This window comes from Lepidochelys olivacea, assembly GCF_965140295.1.
Source record: "Lepidochelys olivacea isolate rLepOli2 genome assembly, chromosome: 1".
NCBI lineage: Eukaryota > Metazoa > Chordata > Testudines > Cheloniidae > Lepidochelys > Lepidochelys olivacea.
In genome coordinates, this window is record NC_140411.1 from 33376792 (window position 1) to 33398778 (window position 21987).

At 44.0% G+C, this 21987-nt stretch overlaps 1 protein-coding gene across 3 annotated transcripts in view; it reads left to right on the forward strand.

Annotated features, from left to right (window-relative positions):
* Window positions 1–21987, forward strand: part of ARHGAP42 (Rho GTPase activating protein 42) — a 313472-nt gene that overhangs the window by 268910 nt on the left and 22575 nt on the right. For all 3 annotated transcript variants that reach the window (XM_084617969.1, XM_084617968.1, XM_084617970.1), the window contains 2 exons: window positions 20809–20968; window positions 21798–21942. In XM_084617969.1, the coding sequence (XP_084474095.1) occupies window positions 20809–20968; window positions 21798–21942 (305 nt within the window). The remainder of the gene's footprint in view (window positions 1–20808; window positions 20969–21797; window positions 21943–21987) is intronic.

A 21987-nucleotide genomic window follows, 5' to 3' on the forward strand; every position in this document is an offset into this window, starting at 1 on the left:
TAAAAGTGTCAAACTCATCACGTGACCTTGATTAATGGAATGCTCTCAGAGGTAGTTTGTGGATTAGAAGAAAATGAGGGGGGGTGTTGTTTTAACTAATATTTTCAAGCTTTTGTGGATGAATCTTGCTGCTCACAAATGGTGGGGTCTGCAGAGTACCAGGGACTAAGAATTAATACACTAAAGAGGCAGCTAAAATGTTGTTTGTCATCTCTAGAAATGATCAGAGTAATAGAGTGCTTAGTGAAATATCAGATAACAATGACAGGGAGTGATTGTAAAGCAGGATGAGGAAGGAAGAAGTTAATGCCACGGCAACTTATTCTATTCATTTTAGCAAGACTGCACAAAATTCTCTAGAAACTGCTAAATAGGCTACAACAATAGGAGAACTGTAGCATTGGAACCACTGGTAATTATTTGTAAGAGTTTGTGAGGTTGTGACCTGTATCCGGCAAACATTCTTACTTATGAAGAGACAAAAGGGGGAGGGAGGGACACTGAGAATTACTGGCCAGAATATTTTACTTCACTCTCTGGTAAATTTGTAGAAAAACTTTCACAGTAGTCAGTATGTCAGTTCTTCGAGAAAAAGAGAAACAGTAGACAGTGTGGGTTAATAGAAAATAAAAACAGAGTATGGACTAACAGGTTTTAAAGTCAGAGGGGATCTGACCTCAGATACAACACAGGCAAAAAAAATGTCATCTGTTAATTCTTTAAAAAGGGGAAGGAGGATCCGGAGAATTACAGGCCAGTCAGCCTCACCTTAGTCCCTGAAAAAGTCATGGAGCAGGTCCTCAAGGAATCAATTCTGAAGCACTTAGAGGAGAGGAAAGTGACAGGAACAGTCAGCCTGGATTCACCAAGGGCAAGTCATGCCTGACTAATCTAATTGTCTTCTATGATGAGATAACTGGCTCTGTGGATGAGGGGGAAGCAGTGGATGTGTTGTTCCTTAACTTTAGCAAAGCTTTTCACACGGTCTCCCACAGTATTCTTGCCAGCAAGTTAAAGAAGTATGGGCTGGATGAATGGACTATAAGGTGGATAGAAAGCTGGCTAGATTGTCGGGCTCAATGGGTAGCGATCAATGGCTCCATGTCTGTTTGGCAGCCGGTATCAAGCGGAGTGCCCCAAGGGGTGGTTCTGGGGCCAGTTTTGTTCAATATCTTCATTAATGATCTGGAGGATGGTGTGGATTGCACACTCAGCAAGTTTGCAGATAACACTAAACTGGGAGGAGAGGTAGATATGCTGGAGGGTAGGGATAGGATACAGAGGGACCTAGACAAATTAGAGGATTGGGCCAAAAGAAATCTGATGAGGTTCATCAAGGACAAGTGCAGAGTCCTGCACTTAGGATGGAAGAATCCCCTGCAGTGCTCTGTGGAGATAGAGGTGGTTAGGGACTATTTAGAAAAGCTGGACGTGCACAAGTCCATGGGGCCGGACGAGTTGCATCCGAGAGTGCTGAAGGAATTGGCGGCTGTGATTGCAGAGCCATTGGCCATTATCTTTGAAAACTCGTGGCGAACGGGGGAAGTCCCGGATGACTGGAAAAAGGCTAATGTAGTGCCAATCTTTAAAAAAGGGAAGAAGGAGGATCCTGGGAACTACAGGCCAGTCAGCCTCACTTCAGTCCCTGGAAAAATCATGGAGCAGGTCCTCAAAGAATCAATCCTGAAGCACTTGCATGAGAGGAAAGTGATCAGGAACAGCCAGCATGGATTCACCAAGGGAAGGTCATGCCTGACTAATCTAATCGCCTTCTATGATGAGATTACTGGTTCTGTGGATGAAGGGAAAGCAGTGGATGTATTGTTTCTTGACTTTAGCAAAGCTTTTGACACGGTCTCCCACAGTATTCTTGTCAGCAAGTTAAGGAAGTACGGGCTGGATGAATGCACTACAAGGTGGGTAGAAAGCTGGCTAGATTGTCGGGCTCAACGGGTAGTGATCAATGGCTCCATATCTAGTTGGCAGCCGGTATCAAGTGGAGTACCCCAAGGGTCGGTCCTGGGGCCAGTTTTGTTCAATATCTTCATAAATGATCTGGAGGATGGTGTGGATTGCACTCTCAGCAAATTTGCGGATGATACTAAACTGGGAGGAGTGGTAGATACGCTGGAGGGGAGGGATAGGATACAGAAAGACCTAGACAAATTGGAGGATTGGGCCAAAAGAAATCTGATGAGGTTCAATAAGGGTAAGTGCAGGGTCCTGCACTTGGGACAGAAGAACCCAATGCACAGCTACAGACTAGGGACCGAATGGCTAGGCAGCAGTTCTGCGGAAAAGGACCTAGGGGTGACAGTGGACGAGAAGCTGGATATGAGTCAGCAGTGTGCCCTTGTTGCCAAGAAGGCCAATGGCATTTTGGGATGTATAAGTAGGGGCATAGCGAGCAGATCGAGGGACGTGATCGTTCCCCTCTATTCGACATTGGTGAGGCCTCATCTGGAGTACTGTGTCCAGTTTTGGGCCCCACACTTCAAGAAGGATGTGGATAAATTGGAGAGAGTCCAGCGAAGGGCAACAAAAATGATTAGGGGTCTGGAACACATGAGTTATGAGGAGAGGCTGAGGGAGCTGGGATTGTTTAGCCTGCAGAAGAGAAGAATGAGGGGGGATTTGATAGCTGCTTTCAACTACCTGAAAGGGGGTTCCAAAGAGGATGGCTCTAGACTGTTCTCAATGGTAGCAGATGACAGAACGAGGAGTAATGGTCTCAAGTTGCAGTGGGGGAGGTTTAGATTGGATATTAGGAAAAACTTTTTCACTAAGAGGGTGGTGAAACACTGGAATGCGTTACCTAGGGAGGTGGTAGAATCTCCTTCCTTAGAGGTTTTTAAGGTCAGGCTTGACAAAGCCCTGGCTGGGATGATTTAACTGGGAATTGGTCCTGCTTTGAGCAGGGGGTTGGACTAGATGACCTTCTGGGGTCCCTTCCAACCCTGATATTCTATGATTCTATGATTCTATGCTACAGACTAGGGACCGAGCGGCTAGGCAGCAGTTCTGCAGAAAAGGACTTAAGGGTTACAGTGGACGAGAAGCTGTATATGAGTCAATAATGTGCCCTTGTTGCCAAGAAGGATAACGGCATTTTGGGCTGTATAAGTAGGAGCATTGCCAGCAGATCGAGGGACGTGATCATTTCCCTCTCTTCGACATTGGTGAGGCCTCATCTGGAGTACTGTGTCCAGTTTTGGGCCCCACACTACAAGAAGGATGTGAAAAAATTGGAAAGCGTTCAGCAGAGGGCAACAAAAATGATTAGGGGACTGGAACACATGATTTATGAGGAGAGGCTGAGGGAACTGTGATTGTTTAGTCTGTGGTAGAGAAGAATGAGGAGGGATTTGATAGCTGCTTTCAACTATCTGAAAGGGGGTTCCAAAGAGGATGGATCTACACTGTTCTCAGTGGTAGCAGATGACAGAAGAAGGAGTAATGGTCTTAAGTTGCAGTGTGGGAGGTTTAAGTTGGATCATAGGAAAAACTTTTTCACTAGGAGGGTGGTGAAGCACTGGAATGCGTTATCTAGAGAGGTGGTGGAATCTCCTTCCTTTGAGGTTTTTAAGGTCAGGCTTGACAAAGTCCTGGCTGGGGTGATTTAGTTGGGGATTGTTCCTGCTTTGAGCAGGGGCTTGGACTAGATGACCTCCTGAGGTCCCTTCTCACCCTGATATTCTATGAATTCCTACATCAATCCCATATCTTGTGACTGATCTCTAGAGCATGTTTTTTTTAGAAAGATATTTCATGGCTCTGAGGCCCCTATCCTACAAAGATTTACACTTTTACTTGATTTAGCGCATTTGAGTAATCCCATTGTGTTCAGTGCATAGTCAAGCATGGGCATAAGTCAGTGCAGGATTTGGGGTCTTTGTGGATAAACAAATACAGTAGTCATATTGCAGTGTATTTTGATTTTAGTAAGATATGTAATGCATGCCACGTTTTCATTTAATGTGGGTTAAATCTGATGTTGGACTCTCAGGCCATCAAGCCTTTGTCGTTTCACAGGAATGGACCAAATGGCAAACAATCACTACAGCCGACTAACTGGCTAAGCGTTGAAGAAGAAGATCAGTGGGCCATACCAGGATCCCCAACCCCCTGTTCACAACCCTCAGGTTAATAACCTAAGTTATATTCTGCCTCTGGAAAAAAGCATTCAGAGCAAGCCTATGCTGATCAGGGAAGTATTCTGCAAAGGAAGAGCCACATTCACGATGGAAAACCCTTATGTCTTCTCTGAGCTCAGACAAGTAATTCAAAATTTACTCCAAGAAAGCCAGTAAACTTCAGAGTGAAAGAAGAGCTGTCAATGTTGAGTGTCTGCTCCGTTATGTAAAATAGCAAAGAGGCATGCAGTGGGCTTAATTTTAATAAAGTTCACAACTTTATAGACTCATCAAGTACCTTCTGCAATTCCACTGACATCCTCTTTGCCACTACAGTGTCCCTGTGAATTGAATAATGTTCCCAAATGCGTGGGGCATAGAATCAACTAGATTCTAGTCATAAGGCCACTGTGTTTTCCTGTCATAGCTCAAGTACTATCAGTTCAAATACCAATCCAACCCAACTGCCAAGAATTGATTGCTGGAAAGCTTCAAAGATGTCTTTTCCACCCCATAGCCCGTATCTGGAGACAGCAAAAGAGGCAGTCCTCATATATGAATTCTTCTCACTCATCTTGGACAAATGTTACAAGTTGGTCAGAGGAAGACACATCTGTAGTTTCATCCATGTGTACTGAGAAATACTGGCTCTCCTCAGCCTCTGAAGCTGTGTCATGAAAACCATATCACATCAGCTGACTGTGACATTGGAGGAAGTAATTGTTTTGACAGGACACGGGGTTCAAGCAACATTTCCCAAAATATGAGCTTTTGGCACCTCTTATTATTTGCAGTGATATGATATATGATGCTTGGAGGGCTTTCATATTTACAATATATTTATGTAATAGAACAGTGGATTTTCATAGAATCATAGAAGATTAGGGTTGAAAGAGAACTCAGGAGGTCATCTAGTCCAACCCCCTGCTCAAAGCAGGACCAACCCCAATTAAATCATTCCAGTCAGGGCTTTGTCAAGCTGGGCCTTAAAAACCTCTAAGGATGGAGATTCCACCATCTCCCTAGGTAACCCATTCCAGTGCTTCATCACCCTCCTAGTGAAACAGGTTTTCCTAAACCTCCTCCACTGCAAGCTGAGACTATTGCTCCTTTTTCTGTCACCTGCCACCACTGAAAACAGCCTAGCTCCATCCTCTTTCGAACCCCTCTTCAAGTAGTTGAAGGCTGCTATCAAATACCCCCCCAATTCTTCTTTTCTGCAGACTAAATAAGCCCAGTTCCCTCAGCCTCTCCTCATAAGTCATGTGCCCCAGACCTCTAATCATTTTCATTACGCTCCACTGGACTTTCTCCAATTTGTCCACATCCTTTCTGTAGCGGGAAGCCCAAAACTGGATGCCATACTCCAGATGTAGCCTCACCAGTGTTGAATAGAGGGGAATAATCACTTCCCTCGATCTGCTGGCAATGCTCCTACTAATGCAACCCAATATGCCATTAGTCTTCTTGGCAACAAGAGCACACTGTTAACTCATATCCAGCTTCTCGTCCACAGTAATCCCCAGGTTCTTTTCTGCATAACTGCTGCTTAGCCAGTCAGTCCTCAGCCTGTAGCAGTGCATGGGATTCTTCCATCCTAAGTGCAGGACTCTGCACTTGTCTTTGTTGAACCTCATCAGATTTCTTTTGGCCCAATCCTCCAATATGGTCGCTCTGGACCCTATCCCTACCCTCCAGCGTATCTACCCCTCCCCCCAGCTTCGTGTTATCTGCAAACTTGCTGAGGGCGCAATCCATCCCATCATCCAGATCATTAATGAAGATGTTGAACAAAACTGGCCCCAGGCCCGACCCATCGGGCACTCCACTTAATAGTTGCTGCCAACTAGACATGGAGCTGTTGATCACTACCCGTTGACCCCGATGATCTAGCCAGCTTTCTTATCCACCTTATAGTCCATTCATCCAGCCCATACTTCTTTAACTTGCTGGCAAGAATACTGTGGGAGACCATCTCAAAAGCTTTGCTAAAGTCAAGGTGTATCACATCCACCGCTTTCCCCATATCCACAGAGCCAGTGATCTAATCATAGAAGGCAATCAGGTTAGTCGGGCATGACTTGCCCTTGGTGAATCCATGTTGACTGTTCCTGATCACCTTCCTCTCCTCCAAGTGCTTCAAAATGGATTCCTTGAGGACCTGCTCCATGGTTTTTCCAGAAACTGAGGTGAGGCTGAGTGGATTTCTTTCATAAAGATGGATGCTTGATCTCCAAATGGCTCAGTGCTCCTTTCTTTTAATAACCATATTTATGTCCATATTCAGGGAACAGATTATCCAACAAATTCTTGGAATATATTGGAGACATTTTTTTTAATTTTAGAAGGTGGAGAAAGCTACTAGGGGAGAGGCTGTTCTAGATTTCATTTTGACAAATAGGGAAGAAGTGGTTGAGAATTTGAAAGTGGAAGGCAGCTTGGGTGACAGTGATCATAAAATGATAGCATTCATCATTCTAAGGAATGGTAGCGGGGGGAACAGTGCAATAAAGATAATGGATTTCAGGAAAACAGACATTAGCAAAAGAGTCCTACAAAAAGTGGAAACTAGTTCAAATTAAAGAGGATGAATATAAACAAATAACACAAGTATACAGGGACAAAATCAGAAAGGCCTCAGCGCAAAACAAGATTAAACTAGCTAGAGACATAAAGGGTAAAACAGAAATATTCTACAAATGCATTAGAAGCAAGAGGAAGACCAAGGACAGGGTAAGTCCATTACTCAATGAGGGGGGGAACAATAACAGAAAATATGGAAATGGCAGAAGTGCTAAATGATGTTTTAGTTTCAGTTTTCACCAAAAAGGTTAGTAGCGATTGGACATCTAACATTCTGAATGCCAATGAAACTGAGGTTGGATCAGAGACTAAACTAGGGAAAGAACCTAAAAATTACTTAGACAATGTATCTATAAGGAGGGCTTTGGGATGTATGGCCACTGGGAGGCATTCATGGACAGAGGACAGTTCTCTCGGGATGGACTTCATCTGAGTAGGGAAGGAAATAGACTTCTAGGATGGAGGCTGGCACAACTGATTAAGAGAGCTTTAAACTAGGAATTTGGGGGAGATGGTTGGCAGATGTCCAGGTAATCTCCACGCCAGATTCTAGCATTGAGACGGAAGAAAACAAAGTAAGAAAGGATACAGCCGTGGGTAGGAGAATGTATATAAGGAGGATGGGCAGTGTGGACACCAGTCTAATAGGTTATACTGGCTGTAGAATAACCGTGCCTAATAGGGTACAGAATGTGAGCGAGGCCAAACAGCAAAAATTAAGATGTTTGTACACCAATGCGAGGAGCCTATGTAACAAAATGGAGGAACTAGAGCTACTGGTGCATGAAGTGAAACCAGATATTATAGGGATAACAGAAACATGGTGGAATAGTTGTCATGACTGGACTACAGGTATTAAAGGGTATGTGCTGTTTAGGAAAGACCGAAATAAAGGTAAAGGTGGTGGAGTAGCATTGTATATCAATGATGAGATAGAATGTAAAGAAATAAGAAGCAATGGAATGGATAAGACAGAGTCCGTCTGGGCAAAAATTACATTGAGGAAGAAAACTACTAGAGCCTCCCCTGGGATAGTGCTTGGGGTGTGCTATAGACCTCCGGGATCTAATTTGGATATAGATAGAGCCCTTTTTAATGTTTTTAATGAAGTAAATACTAATGGAAACTGCGTGATCATGGGAGATTTCAACTTCCCAGATACAGACTGGAGGACGAGTGCTAGTAATAATAATAGGGCTCAGATTTTCCTAGATGCGATAGTTGATGGATCCTTCATCAAGAAGTTGCTGAACCAACTAGAGGGGATGCCATTTTAGATTTGGTTTTGGTGAGTAGTGAGGACCTCATAGAAGAAATGGTTGTAGGGGACAATCTTGGTTCAAGTGATCATGAGCTAATTCAGTTCAAACTGAACGGAAGGATTAACAAAAATAAATCTGCAACTAGGGTTTTTGATCTCAAAAGGGCTGACTTTCAAAAATTAAGGAAATTAGTTAGGGAAGTGGATTGGAGTGAAGAATTTATGGCTCTAAAGGCAGAGGAGGCCTGGGATTACTTTAAATCAAAGCTGCAGAAGCTATCGGAAGCCTGCATCCCAAGAAAGGGGAAAAAATTCATAGGCAGGAGTTGTAGACCAAGCTGGAGGAGCAAGCATCTCAGAGAGGTGATTAAGAAAAAGCAGAAAGCATACAGGGAGTGGAAGATGGGAGGGATCAGCAAGGAAAGCTACCTTATTGAGGTCAGAACATGTAGGGATAAAGTGAGACAGGCTAAAAGTCAAGTAGAGTTGGACTTTGCAAAGGGAATTAAAACCAATAGTAAAAAGTTCTATAGCCATATAAATAAGAAGAAAACAAAGAAAGAAGAAGTGGGACCGCTGAACACTGAGGATGGAGTGGAGGTCAAGGATAATCTGGGCATGGCCCAATATCTAAACAAATACTTTGCCTCAGTCTTTAATAAGGCTAACATGACAAATGGGAATGAGGATATGAAGGTAGATATTACCATATCTGAGGGAGAAGCGAAACTTGAACAGCTTAATGGGACTAAATCGGAGGGCCCAGATAATCTTCATCTAAGAATATTAAAGGAATTGGCACATGAAATTGCAAGCCCATTAGCAAGAATTTTTAATGAATCTGTAAACTCAGGGGTTGTACCGTATGATTGGAGAATTGCTAACATAGTTCCTATTTTTAAGAAAGGAAAAAAAAGTGATCCGGGTAACTACAGTCCTGTTAGTTTGACATCTGTAGTATGCAAGGTCTTGGAAAAAATTTTGAAGGAGAAAGTAGTTAAGGACATTGAAGTCAATGGTAAATGGGACAAAATACAACATGGTATTAAAAAAAGGTAGATCATGCCAAACCAACCTGATCTTCTGTGAGAAAGTAACAGATTTTTTAGACAAAGGAAACGCATTGGATCTAATTTTTCCCAGATTTCAGTAAGGCATTTGATACCATGCCACATGGGGAATTATTAGTTAAATTGGAAAAGATGGAGATCAATATGAAAACTGAAAGGTGGATAAGGAACTGGTTAACAGGAAGACTACAGCGGGTCCTACTGAAAGGTGAACTGTCAGGCTGGAGGGAGGTTACCAGTGGAGTTCCTCAGGGATCAGTTTTGGGACCAATCTTATTTAGTCTTTTTATTACTGACCTCGGCACAAAAAGTGGGAGTGTGCTAATAAAGTTTGCGGATGATACAAAGCTGGGAGGTATTGCCAATTTAGAGAAGGACCGGGATATTATACAGGAGGGTCTGGATGACCTTGTAAACTGGAGTAATAGTAATAGGATGAAATTTAATAGTGAGAAGTGTAAGGTTATGCATTTAGGGATTAATAACAAGAATTTTAGTTATAAGCTGGGGATGCATCAATTAGAAGTAACGGAGGAGGAGAAGGACCTTGGAGTATTGGTTGATCATGGGATGACTATGAGCCGCCAATGTGATATGGCCGTGAAAAAAGCTAATGCGGTCTTGGGATGCATCAGGCGAGGTATTTCCAGTAGAGATAAGGAGGTGTTAGTACCATTATACAGGCACTGGTGAGACCTCACCTGGAATACTGTGTGCAGTTCTGGTCTCCCATGTTTAAGAAGGATGAATTCAAACTGGAACAGGTACAGAGAAGGGCTAATAGGATGATCTGAGGAATGGAAAACTTGTCTTATGAAAGGAGACTCAAGGAGCTTGACTTGTTTAGCCTAACTAAAAGAAGGTTGAGGGGAGATATGATTGTTCTCTATAAATATATCAGAGGGATAAATACCGGAGAGGGAGAGGAATTATTTAAGCTCAGTACCAATGTGGACACAAGAACAAATGGATATAAACTGGCCACCAGGAAGTTTAGACTTGAAATTAGACAAAGGTTTCTAACCATCAGAGGAGTGAAGTTTTGGAATAGCCTTCCAAGGGAAGCTGTGGGGGCAAAAGATCTATCTGGCTTTAAGATTAAACTCGATAAGTTTATGGAGGAGATGGTATGATGGGATAACATGATTTTGGTATTAATTGATCTTTAAATATTCATGGTAAATAGGCCCAGTGGCCTGTGATGGGATGTTAGATGGGGTGGGATCTGAGTTACTACAGAAAATTCTTTCCTGGATATCTGGCTGGTGAATCTTTCCCATATGCTCCAGGTTTAGCTGATTGCCATATTTGGAGTCAGGAAGGAATTTTCCTCCAGGTCAGATTGGAAGAGGCCCTGGAGGTTTTTCGCCTTCCTCTGTAGCATGGGGCACAGGTCACTTGCTGGAGGATTATCTGCTCCTTGAAGTCTTTAAATCACGATTTGAGGACTTCAATAGCTTAGACATAGGTGAAAGGTTTTTCGCAGGAGTGGGTGGGTGAGATTCTGTGGCCTGCGTTGTGCAGGAGGTCGGACTAGATGATCATAATGGTCCCTTCTGACCTTAGTATCTATGAATCTGTTTTCAAGTCATATGAGCCTGATGAAATACATCCTAGAATACTCAAGGAGCTGATTGAGGAGGTATCCGAGCCATTAGCTCAGTCGTTGAAGACAGAAGAGATTCCAGAGGACTGGAAAAGGGCAAGTATAGTGCCAATCTGTAAGAAGGGAAAAGAGGACAACCCATGGAATTACAGATGAGTCAGCTTAGCTTCAGTACCCGGAAAGATAATGGAGAAAATAATTAAGCAATCAATTTCCAAACATCTAGAAGATAATAAGGGGATAAGTAACAGTCAGCATGGATTTGTCAAGAAAAATCATGTTAAACCAATGTAATAGCTTTCTTTCACAGGGTAACAAGCCTTGTGGACAGGGGGAAACGGTAGACATGGTATATCTTGACTTTAGTAAGTCTTTTGATACTGTCTCGCATGACCTTCTCTTAAGCAAACTAGGCAAGTACAACCTAGGTGGAGCTATTATAAGGTGGGTGCATAACTGGTTAGAAAACCGTTCCCAGAAAGTAGTTATTAGTGGTTCACAGGCAAGCTGGAAAGGCATATCAAGTGGGATATGCTACAGGGATAAGTTCTGGGTCCAGTTCTGTTCAATATCTTCATCAGTGATTTAGATAATGGCATAGAGAGTACACTTAGAAAGTTTGCAGACGACACCAAGCTGGGAGGGGTTGCAAGTGCTTTGGATATTAGGATTAAAATTCAAAATGATCTGGACAAACTGGAGAAATGGTCTGAAGCAAATAGGATGAAATTCAATAAGGACAAATGCAAAGTACTCCACTTAGGAAGGAACACTCAGTTGCACACATACAAAATGGGAAATGACTGCCTAGGAAGGAGTACTGCAAAAAGGAATCTGGGGGTTATAGTGGAACACAAGCTAAATCTGAGTCAACAGCGTAATTCTTCTGCTCTACTCCGTGCTGATTAGTCCTCAACTTGAGTATTGTGTCCAGTTCTGGGCACCACATTTCAGGAAAGATGTGGACAAATTGGGAAAGGCAAGAGAAGAGCAACAAAATTGATTAAAGGACTAGATAACATGACCTTTGAGGGAAGATTGAAAAAGTTGGGTTTGTTTAGTCTAGGAAAGAGAAGACTGAGAGGCAACATGATAAGTTTTCAAGTACATAAAAGGTTGTTACAAGGAGGAGGGAGAAAAATTATTCTCCTTATCTCCTGAAGATAGGACAAGAAGCAATGGGCTTAAATTGCAGCAAGGGTGGTTTAGGTTGGACATTAGGAAGAACTTTCTAACTGTCAGGGTAGTTTAGCACCTGAATAAATTGCCTAGGGAGGTTGTGGAATCTCCATCATGGAAAATTTTTAAGAGTAGATTAGACAAACACGTGTCAGGCATGATCTAGATAATACTTAGTCCTGCCATGAGTGTGGGGAACTAGACTAGATGACCTCTTTTGGTCCCTTCCAGTCCTATGATTCTGTGCTCCAGAAATCTTTGCCAGCTACTGCAACACTGATAAGCAGTCTAGTACGTGTTTGTGGTACAGAGTCTGCCAGACAGAAAATTCAGGGTGCAAGTGGCAGATCCATGGAGGAAAGAAGTGGTTTGTCACAAGCACCCTGCTGCCTGGCTCTATGGATGAGTGCAGGCTGTGTGGCAAGGAGACTGAAGACATAACGTTGAGAATCTGGCTGTAGCAAAAGGAAATTCCATGACAAAAATGCTGAATTCCAGATTATTTTGGAAGAAATCCCAAATTCCATGTTTGCAGAATAACAGAGGCGAGTCCATAAGACCTTGATTGAAATTAACAGAGCAGTTTACACTTCTTAGAGCTATTGTTTCATGTTTTGTGTAGATTTAGGCAACTAGCACTGCATTCATTAACACTCAGATCACATTTTCAAGGTAATCTCCACAATCATAAGAGCTAGAAACATTTTTTTTATATAACTGAAAGGTTGAGAATAGGTGATGATGCTAATGACCCACCTGAAACTGTTCATGACCTCCCCAGAGCTTACAACCCACAAGTTTGAGAACTCCTGATCTAGTCATATTCAGGGCCACATTTTCCGGATAGGTCTAAAAAATGTGTATTAACAGTTTTGATTTCAAATGGTGCCTAACTTTGTGGATATGCAAGATGTTTGCATATGTAAATTGGCTATTCTCATGTGGCAGTAATAAAGAATCAAACAAAGAGTCACTTTCTTCTAACACAGAACTCGCAGGCCTTGCCTGCACTACACAGTTTTGTCAACAAAAGGCAGGTTTCATCAACAAAACAGTGGAGTGCTACACCGACATAATAAAACCACCTCAACGAGCAGCATAGAGCTTTTTGTGATGAAGTTAGAGTGATGCACTATCAGTATAGACACTCCGTTTGTTTATGTTGCCTAAGTGGCCTCCAGGAGGTATCCCACAATCTCCATCATGACTGCTCTCGTCAGCAGTTTCTACTCCACTGCCCTTCAGCCAGGTACACAGGCATGCGTCCCTTCCCATTTAATGTCCCGGGAATTTTTGAAACTCCACTTCCTGTTTGCTTGGAGTAAACAACTCACATCACATCTTCCCAGCTGACCATGCCGGCTTTCCACAGCAAATGTGCTCCTGCCTGGAGTACACCAGAGTTGCTGGATCTGTTGGGTCTGTGGGGAAAGGAGGCTGTGTAGTCTCAGCTCGGATCCAGCCGTAGGAACTTTGACACTTATGAGCTTGTGGCATGGATGGGAAGGGGCATGAAAGGGACATGCAGCAGTGCCATGCTAAGATCAAGGAGCTGAGGAAGGCATACCAGAAGGCAAGGGAGGCCAACCATCGCTCTGGTGCGGTGCCGAAAACATGCCACTTTTAAAAGGAGCTGCACACCAGCCTTGGTGGCAGCCCAACCTCCATTGCCAAGAGCCCTGTGGATACTTCAGGGGGACTGGAGACAGCAGCCAGTGGAGTCAACCCCGAGGACAAAGTGAATGACAAAGAGGTCGGGTTGGAGAAGGATGTGGGATAGACGACAGACTCATCCAGTGGCAAGCCAGGACCTCTTTTTGACTCCAGAGGGGTCTAGCCAGTCCCAACAGCAGTCCTCCTCTGGCGTGCCTGAAGTAGGAGAGGGGAGCTCTGGTAAGTACACATTTTTCTTTGTAAGCGCACGGTTACATGAGGTAAACATGTCCTTTATTTTGTAACATGGTGCATGTCAGAGAAGGGATAGAAATTAACTACTCTAGGTACTGTTTGCATCTGCTTTGCATTCCTGTGTGCAACTATGCAGTGGGACCCCAGTGAAAAAGTTTGTTAATGCACACCAAGGTCTCCCAGGAATCCTCCATAGAGATCTCTAGGAAACTTTCCTGAAGGTACTCTGCAATCCTCTGCCGAAGGTTCCTTGGCAGAGCTGCTTTGTTTCTTTTCCTGTTGTAGGAAACTTTGCTGCACCAATCAGTAATTACTTCTGCAGGGACCAAAGTAGCACACAGCCGAGTAGCATACAGATCTAGTCTGAAGCCACATGCTTGCAGGAGATTTACCTTTGCATCTTCGGTCACCCTCGGTAGTATGATTTCAGCTTTGATCACCCCTGCCTGTGGAAAATGATGCCAGTATTCAGAATAGTGTCCCTAGGCGCTTGTGCTGAACCCCTTCTGAAACCACCCAGACTCTTTGTCCTATCTTGCACCTCTCCCTCCTCCCAGGCTGAACGCACTGGGTTTAGTGCTCTTGCTGTGCAGTGTGCTTACCAAGGGACAGTGAGAAAGAGGTGTGTGTAACTTTTAGGATTCAAGACTGTGAGTGCACTCACAATACTGACTCTGTGTATTGTTTCTTTTGCTTCTGCAGATGTGCACTGGAGGGCCAACTCCTACACACCAGCAGAGCGCCTCCCTCAGATAAGGAGGTGAACGAGGAAGTGTTGCAATCATCTGATCATGCCAATAGCAAGCACAGAGCGTGGAGTGAGACAATAAACTAAAAACAGTACCCAGGAGATAAGATAAGGCAGGAGCGGATAATAATGCTCATGGAGTACCAAATAGAGATGCTCAGGTTCCTGACTGCACTGCATTCAGAACACATCTGTGTTCGACTCCCCCTGGAGCCCATACAGAACTGCGTTCCATGCCCTGCCCAAATTCCCCACACACATTCTTCACATGTTCCCAGGCCGTCGTAATACCCCTTGCACTCCACCCCTATGAATATGTACCATAATGAGAGCTGGACTTACACTCAGCTGTGCAATCCTCATTTCAGAGAGGATCAGGTCCCTTGTAAGAAATGTTAATCTGTGTATTGCTGTTTAATAAAAAAATATTCTTACAAATACAATTATTCTTTCTTTGTGTACCACACACGAGGGTTGCAACAGAAATTAGCATATCTGCAGATCATGCTCAGGCAGGAATCATTACAAGGGTCCTTCAAGGTGGCAACTAAACAATGCCTGGTTGAATGCATTATGGAAGACACATTACTGTGGCTCATTATCAAAATTCTGCCTCCCTGATTCGAATAGTTTCTTGTTGAGCCCCTCTAATGTTCCTGGTGTCCGGCTGCTCAAAAGGCAGCACCAGCGACCCTTTACTCTGCCAAACGTACATTATGCTGTGCCTGTTGTTGAAGCACTCCTTGCTATTGTCAGGGTTTCTGGTGTAAGATTTTATTAACCAGGGTGTAGGCTGGGTCTCTCAGGATCGCTATGGGCATTTCCATATTCCCTATTGGAACCTTCTGGTCTGGAAAGAAAGTTCCTACATGCAGCCCTCTATACAAGCCAGTGTTCCTGAACATGTGTGCGTCATGCACCTTCCCTGACCACCCTGTGTTGTCAGTGAAATGACCACTATGATCCCCGGCACCAGCAATATCATAGAGAAGTAGCCCTTTTTTGTTGATGTACTCCATTGCAAGATGGTCTAGGGTCAAAATTGGGATATGCATGCCGTCTATTGCCCTGCCACAATTAGGGAATCCCATTGAATCGTAGAATATCAGGGTTGGAAGGGACCTCAGGAGGTCATCTAGTCCAACCCCCTGCTCAAAAGCAGGACCAATCTCGAATTAAATCATCCCAGCCAGGGCTTTGTCAAGCCTGACCTTAAAAAATTCTAAGGAAGGAGATTCCACCACCTCCCTAGGTAATGCATTCCAGTGTTTCACCACCCTCCTAGTGAAAAAGTTTTTCCTAATATCCAACCTAAACCTCCCCCACTGCAACTTGAGACCATTACTCCTTGTCCTGTCCTCTTCTACCACCAATGTCGAATAGAGGGGGACGATCATGTCCCTCGATCTGCTCGCTATGCCCCTACTTATACATACCAAAATGCCATTGGCCTTCTTGGCAACAAGGACACACTGCTGACTCATATCCAGCTTCTCGTCCACTGTCACCCCTAGGTCCTTTTCCGCAGAACTGCTGCCTAGCCATTCGGTCCCTAGTCTGTAGCTGTGCATTGGGTTCTTCCGTCCTAAGTGCAGGACCCTGCACTTATCCTTATTGAACCTCATTAGATTTCTTTTGGCCCAATCCTCCAATTTGTCTAGGTCCCTCTGTATCCTATCCCTGCCCTCCAGCGTATCTACCACTCCTCCCAGTTTAGTATCATCCGCAAATTTGCTGAGAGTGCAATCCACACCATCCTCTAGACATGGAGCCATTGATTACTACCCGTTGCGCCCGACAATCTAGCCAACTTTCTACCCACCTTATACTGCATTCATCCAGCCCATATTTCTTTAACTTGCTGATAAGAATACTGTGGGAGACCGTGTCAAAAGCTTTGCTAAAGTCAAGAAACAATACATCCACTGCTTTCCCTTCATCCACAGAACCAGTAATCTCATCATAGAAGGCGATTAGATTAGTCAGGCATGACCTTCCCTTGGTGAATCCATGCTGACTGTTCCTGATCACTTTCCTCACATGTAAGTGCTTCAGGATTGATTCTTTGAGGACCTGCTCCATGATTTTTCCAGGGACTGAGGTGAGGCTGACTGGCCTGTAGTTCCCAGGATCCTCCTTCTTCCCTTTTTTAAAGATTGGCACTACATTAGCCTTTTTCCAGTCATCCGGGACTTCCCCCGTTCGCCACGAGTTTTCAAAGATAATGGCCAATGGCTCTGCAATCACAGCCGCCAATTCCTTTAGCACTCTTGGATGCAACTCGTCCGGCCTCATGGACTTGTGCACGTCCAGCTTTTCTAAATAGTCCCTAACCACCTCTATCTCCACAGAGGGCTGGCCATCTATTCCCCATGTTGTGATGCCCAGCGCAGCAGTCTGGGAGCTGACCTTGTTAGTGAAGACAGAGGCAAAAGAAGCATTGAGTACATTAGCTTTTTCCACATCCTCTGTCACTAGGTTGCCTCCCTCATTCATTAAGGGGCCCACACTTTCCTTGGCTTTCTTCTTGTTGCCAACATACCTGAAGAAACCCTTCTTGTTACTCTTGACATCTCTCGCTAGCTGCAGCTCCAGGTGCGATTTGGCCCTCCTGATTTCATTCCTACATGCCTAAGCAATATTTTTATACTCTTCCCTGGTCATATGTCCAACCTTCCACTTCTTGTAAGCTTCTTTTTTATGTTTAAGATCCGCTAGGATTTCACCGTTAAGCCAAGCTGGTCGCCTGCTATATTTACTATTCTTTCGACACATCGGGATGGTTTGTCCCTGTAACCTCAACAGGGATTCCTTGAAATACAGCCAGCTCTCCTGGACTCCTTTCCCCTTCATGTTAGTCCCCCAGGGGATCCTACCCATCCGTTCCCTGAGGGAGTCGAAGTCTGCTTTCCTGAAGTCCAGGGTCCGTATCCTGCTGCTTACCTTTCTTCCCTGTGTCAGGATCCTGAACTCAACCAACTCATGGTCACTGCCTCCCAGATTCCCATCCACTTTTGCTTCCCCTACTAATTCTTCCCGGTTTGTGAGCAGCAGGTCAAGAAAAGCTCCCCCCCACTAGTTGGCTCCTCCAGCACTTGCACCAGGAAATTGTCCCCCAGACTTTCCAAAAACTTCCTGGATTGTCTATGCACCGCTGTATTGTTCTCCCAGCAGATATCAGGAAAATTAAAGTCACCCATGAGAACCAGGGCGTGCGATCTAGTAGCTTCTGCGAGCTGCCGGAAGAAAGCCTCATCCACCTCAAAGCCATCCACTATTTCCTGCACATTGCCCAGAGTCACAGTCCTTCATAGCAGAAGGTGATTAATGGCCCTGCACGCTTGCATCACTGCAGCCCCAATGATCGACTTTACAACTCCAAAAGTTGCTAGCTTCCACACACTGATCACCACATGCTTTTCCACCATGAGAGCAGCTCTCATTTTGGTGTCTTTGCACTGCAGGGCGGGGGGCAAACTCCTCACACAGTTCAAGGAAGGTGGCTTTGCGAATCTGAACGTTCTGAAGCCACTGCGCATCATCCCATACTTGCATCACAATCCAATCCTATCACCTAGTGTAGTGTAGTGAGAAAGAGTTTGTAACTCTTTGCGGTCAGCTTTGGACTTAACTATCTTAAATAATTTTCTATCATCTGAAAACTTTGCCATCTCACTGTTTATCCCCTTTCCTAGATCATTTATGAATATGTTGAATAGCGGAGACGCAGTACAGATCCTTGGGGGAACCCCATTATTTCTCTCTCTCCATTGTGAAACTGACCATTTATTCCTACCCTTTGTTTCCTGTCTTTTAACTAGTCACTGATACATGAGAGGACCTTTCTTTTTAATCTGTGATTCCTTAGTTTGCTTAAGAGCTTTGGTGAGGGGCCTTGTCAAAGGCTTTCTGAATTTCAAGTCCAAATACACTGTATTCACTAAATCACCCTTCTCCACAAACTTGGTGACACCCTGAAAGAATTGTAATAGATTGGTGAAGCATGATTTCCCTTTACAAAGACTGTGTTAACTCTTCCCCAACATATTGTGTTCATCTGTGTGTTTGATAACTGTATTCTTTACTTTAGTTTCAACCAATTTGCCTGGTACTGCAGTTAGGCTTACTGGTCTGTAATTGCCTCTTGAGCCCCCGCTCTGCCCGCATCCTTTTTACTCTTGCAGAGGGTTTTAGGAGTTGGGATTTTTTTTAGCGGGAGGGGGGAATTCTGGGGGGGGGTGGTTTCTGGCCTAAATTTAGAGTATGTTTGTTAGGTGTATTGATATTTGATTGCTTGGTTATTTTTTTGTTGTTTTGGGGGGGAGTTATTATTGGACTAAGTTTAGAGCATGCTTGATAGGAGTATTGGTTTTGTTTTCTCTCTCTTTCCTGTGTGTTTCTTTGCTAGGGAGTTTTCTGGCACCTTCTAATGGTTAGGTTATAGCCCCTCAGCCTCCTCTCCTTGCTACTGAACTCTCACTGAAGCCAAACCCTTGACTTGTGTTTTTTCGCTCTGTTGCGGGGGTCTCTCTGCTTGAGAGCAGAATGGAAGGAATGTCTCTCACTCCCTCACAAAAGTCCCCTGTTTGCTAGCTCCTCTGGTCGCTTTGGAGCTGTTTTTTCAACCCCCTGGTCTTCCTGGTTAAATCTGCACTACAGTGTAAGCCCCAGGTTAGTGGGACGCAAGTCAACTGACCCTGGGTTAGAGAACCTAGGGCTTGAACATCTATATTGTTTGTCAACCCTAGTTTAAGAATTTTCTAACCCAGGCTCAATCCTGATGCTCTAGCATCCACACTGCAGCATGCAGACCCAAGTCAAACCAACCATATAACGGACTCTCTAGCACCCTCCTAAAATGTGGCCGCTCTAGCCCTTTGACCATGGTGCTCTGTGGGAAATCTTTACTGCCCACCCTGCATGTTACAGGAAGTTTGAACAGCCCACCAGTATAGCCTGGCGAGCAGCCATTTTGGTCTATGCACCAACTACCAGAGCCAGCAACACGGAGGGAGGCGCCCTTTGAAGATCTTCTCTTTCACTTCTGTGTCAGGAAACTGGCAGAGCTTCCATGAGATGCTGGTGGACATTTTGGTGGCATTTTCTGACCCACCAAAGGCACCTAATAGAGTAGGAGAAAGTGGAGGCAGAGGAGGAGGCCCCAGGCATGGCAGATTTGCACTGGCTGATGCTGCTCATAATACTTGGTATAGCCGCTGATGTCCCCTACATGGACTGGCACTTCTGGAGCAGGGCCCCAGGCACAAACTGTTGGGATCATATCACCATGCAGACCTGGGATGACCAGCAGTGGGTCCAGACCTTTATCCTGAAGAAAACTACATTTCTGCAGCTTTATGAGCAGCTTACTCTGAACCTCCGGCATAAAGACACATGCATAAGGGCATCCTTGCTTAGAGAAGGTTGCTATAACCATCCGGAAGCTGGCTACCCCAAACTGCTACAGGTCCATTGCCAACCAGTTTGGTGTTGAGAAGTCAACCCTGAGTAAAGTGGTGGTGCAGGTTTCAGAGACAATCAGGCAGTATGGTTTACCCCAAGGTGGCCAGCATAAAAGATACTCCTGAAGTAATTGCCAGTTTTGAGATAATGGGGTTTCCAAACTGAGACTCATATGCCCATAGTTTTCCTTCCTCAAGGACCACATGAGTATATAAACCGCAAGGGGTACTGCTCTATTGTTATGCAGGCCTTCATAGACCACAGAGGTTGATTTATGAATGTTCATGTGGGCTGCACTGGGAAAGTTCATGATGCCAGGGTTTTTCGCCAACCAGGAGCCTGCATTCATGGGACACTATTCCCAACAAATGACGCTGTCATAAATGGAGTTACTGTCTCCACTGGTATTCTGTGGCAATGCCCATATCAGTGCCTTATATAGATACATACATTTGTGTCTGAACATTCGCTGTTTGGAAAACTACTGTGGTCGCTAAAGTAACTGCACAGTTGCTCTCTTGGATGTTCAGACCAAGTTTTAATCTCTGTCCAGCATAGTTGTCTTTATCCACCTGCTAATGTGATCTGCATTGGCCTATCTGCATCATCACTACTGTGTGAATCATTTATGTGCAATTCATGTGGTGGTCATGCTTTGCAATAAGAAAAAACGATATTTTCTAGCTTGTTGGGCAAAGTTTTCACATTCAAGTTTAAAATTATTTTCAAAAGGGAAACTTGAGCGTGAAGAAAAAAAAAGTCCACTTCTGTGGTGTCAGATGCTTTATTAGTATGGGAAATAAGCGCAATATTTAGGGAATGTTTAATTACCCTTTTTTAAAAAAATTCCTTTGCAGGGTTTCATTACACAGTCCGCAAAATCTCATGACCATCTCCAACCTTGGTGTTATCTTTGGGCCAACTCTAATGAGAGCACAGGAGGAAACCGTGGCTGCTGTGATGAACATTAAGTTTCAGAATATTGTAGTGGAAATTTTGATAGAGCATTATGAAAAGGTAAAAGAACTTCATCTGGAACCTTTTACTTTAATATAATTTGTGATGCAACTGGAGTTAAACATGCTACCGGATCTCCTATTCACTACCTTCAGCCAATTCCTACAAATAAGAAAAGAGTCTGCTGTATTTATAGAAGATCACTTTCAGATAGAATGTTTCCTTCTTAATCAAACCTGTGGGCCATATTCTGGCCAACTGTTATAGGGATATGAAAGGCGTAAGCACAAGGAGCAGCCACCCAGCCTTGTGCAGGAGCTGGCCAGAATCTCACTGGAAAGTGTTGTCCCTCCTCTTGGCTAGAAGCAGGCTGAGCCAACACAGGACTATGACCCTGCCCCCAGCTTTTCCCTTACACCATCCAATGTTAGCACTTGACCAAAGGGCATTTTCAGGTGAAAAATCATGATTTTTGAAAATCCAACTCTCTGACCTTGTTACCAGTAGTACACTGGGTTATTGGAATGGGAGCAAAGTTAAACATCTATTGTATTTTCCACCATTTGTGCTCTGTTACTTTATTTCTTTTAATATGAACACTGAAAGTAAACTAGTTCAGTTCGTTTTTTTATAGTCTTGTATCTGTCAGTTTCACTTGCATGTTGTGATGCACTAATCCAGTGCTCTAGTTCTTAGGTTGCAAAATTAAAACAAAAATCTATCTTCAGTGAACTTTCATTTTAGTTTCGTACAAAAATTCCTATTGACTTTTTTTTAAAAAAAACAACAAACCTATCAGGTGCAACTGTAAGTGGGTAAAATAAGCAGATTGTTAATCATAGCTTTAAAGAAAATGAAAGTTATTGATTGTGATATTTTGTACTTATAGATATTTCACAGTGCACCAGACCCCAACATTCCTCTTCCCCAGCCTCAGTCCCGTTCAGCTTCCAGAAGAACAAGAGCAATTTGCCTCTCAACAGGTTCACGCAAACCCAAAGGAAGATATACCCCATGTCTGGCAGACCATGATAGTAAGTTTATTCATACAGTTAGCTATTTACCTCTCTGTTCATGTC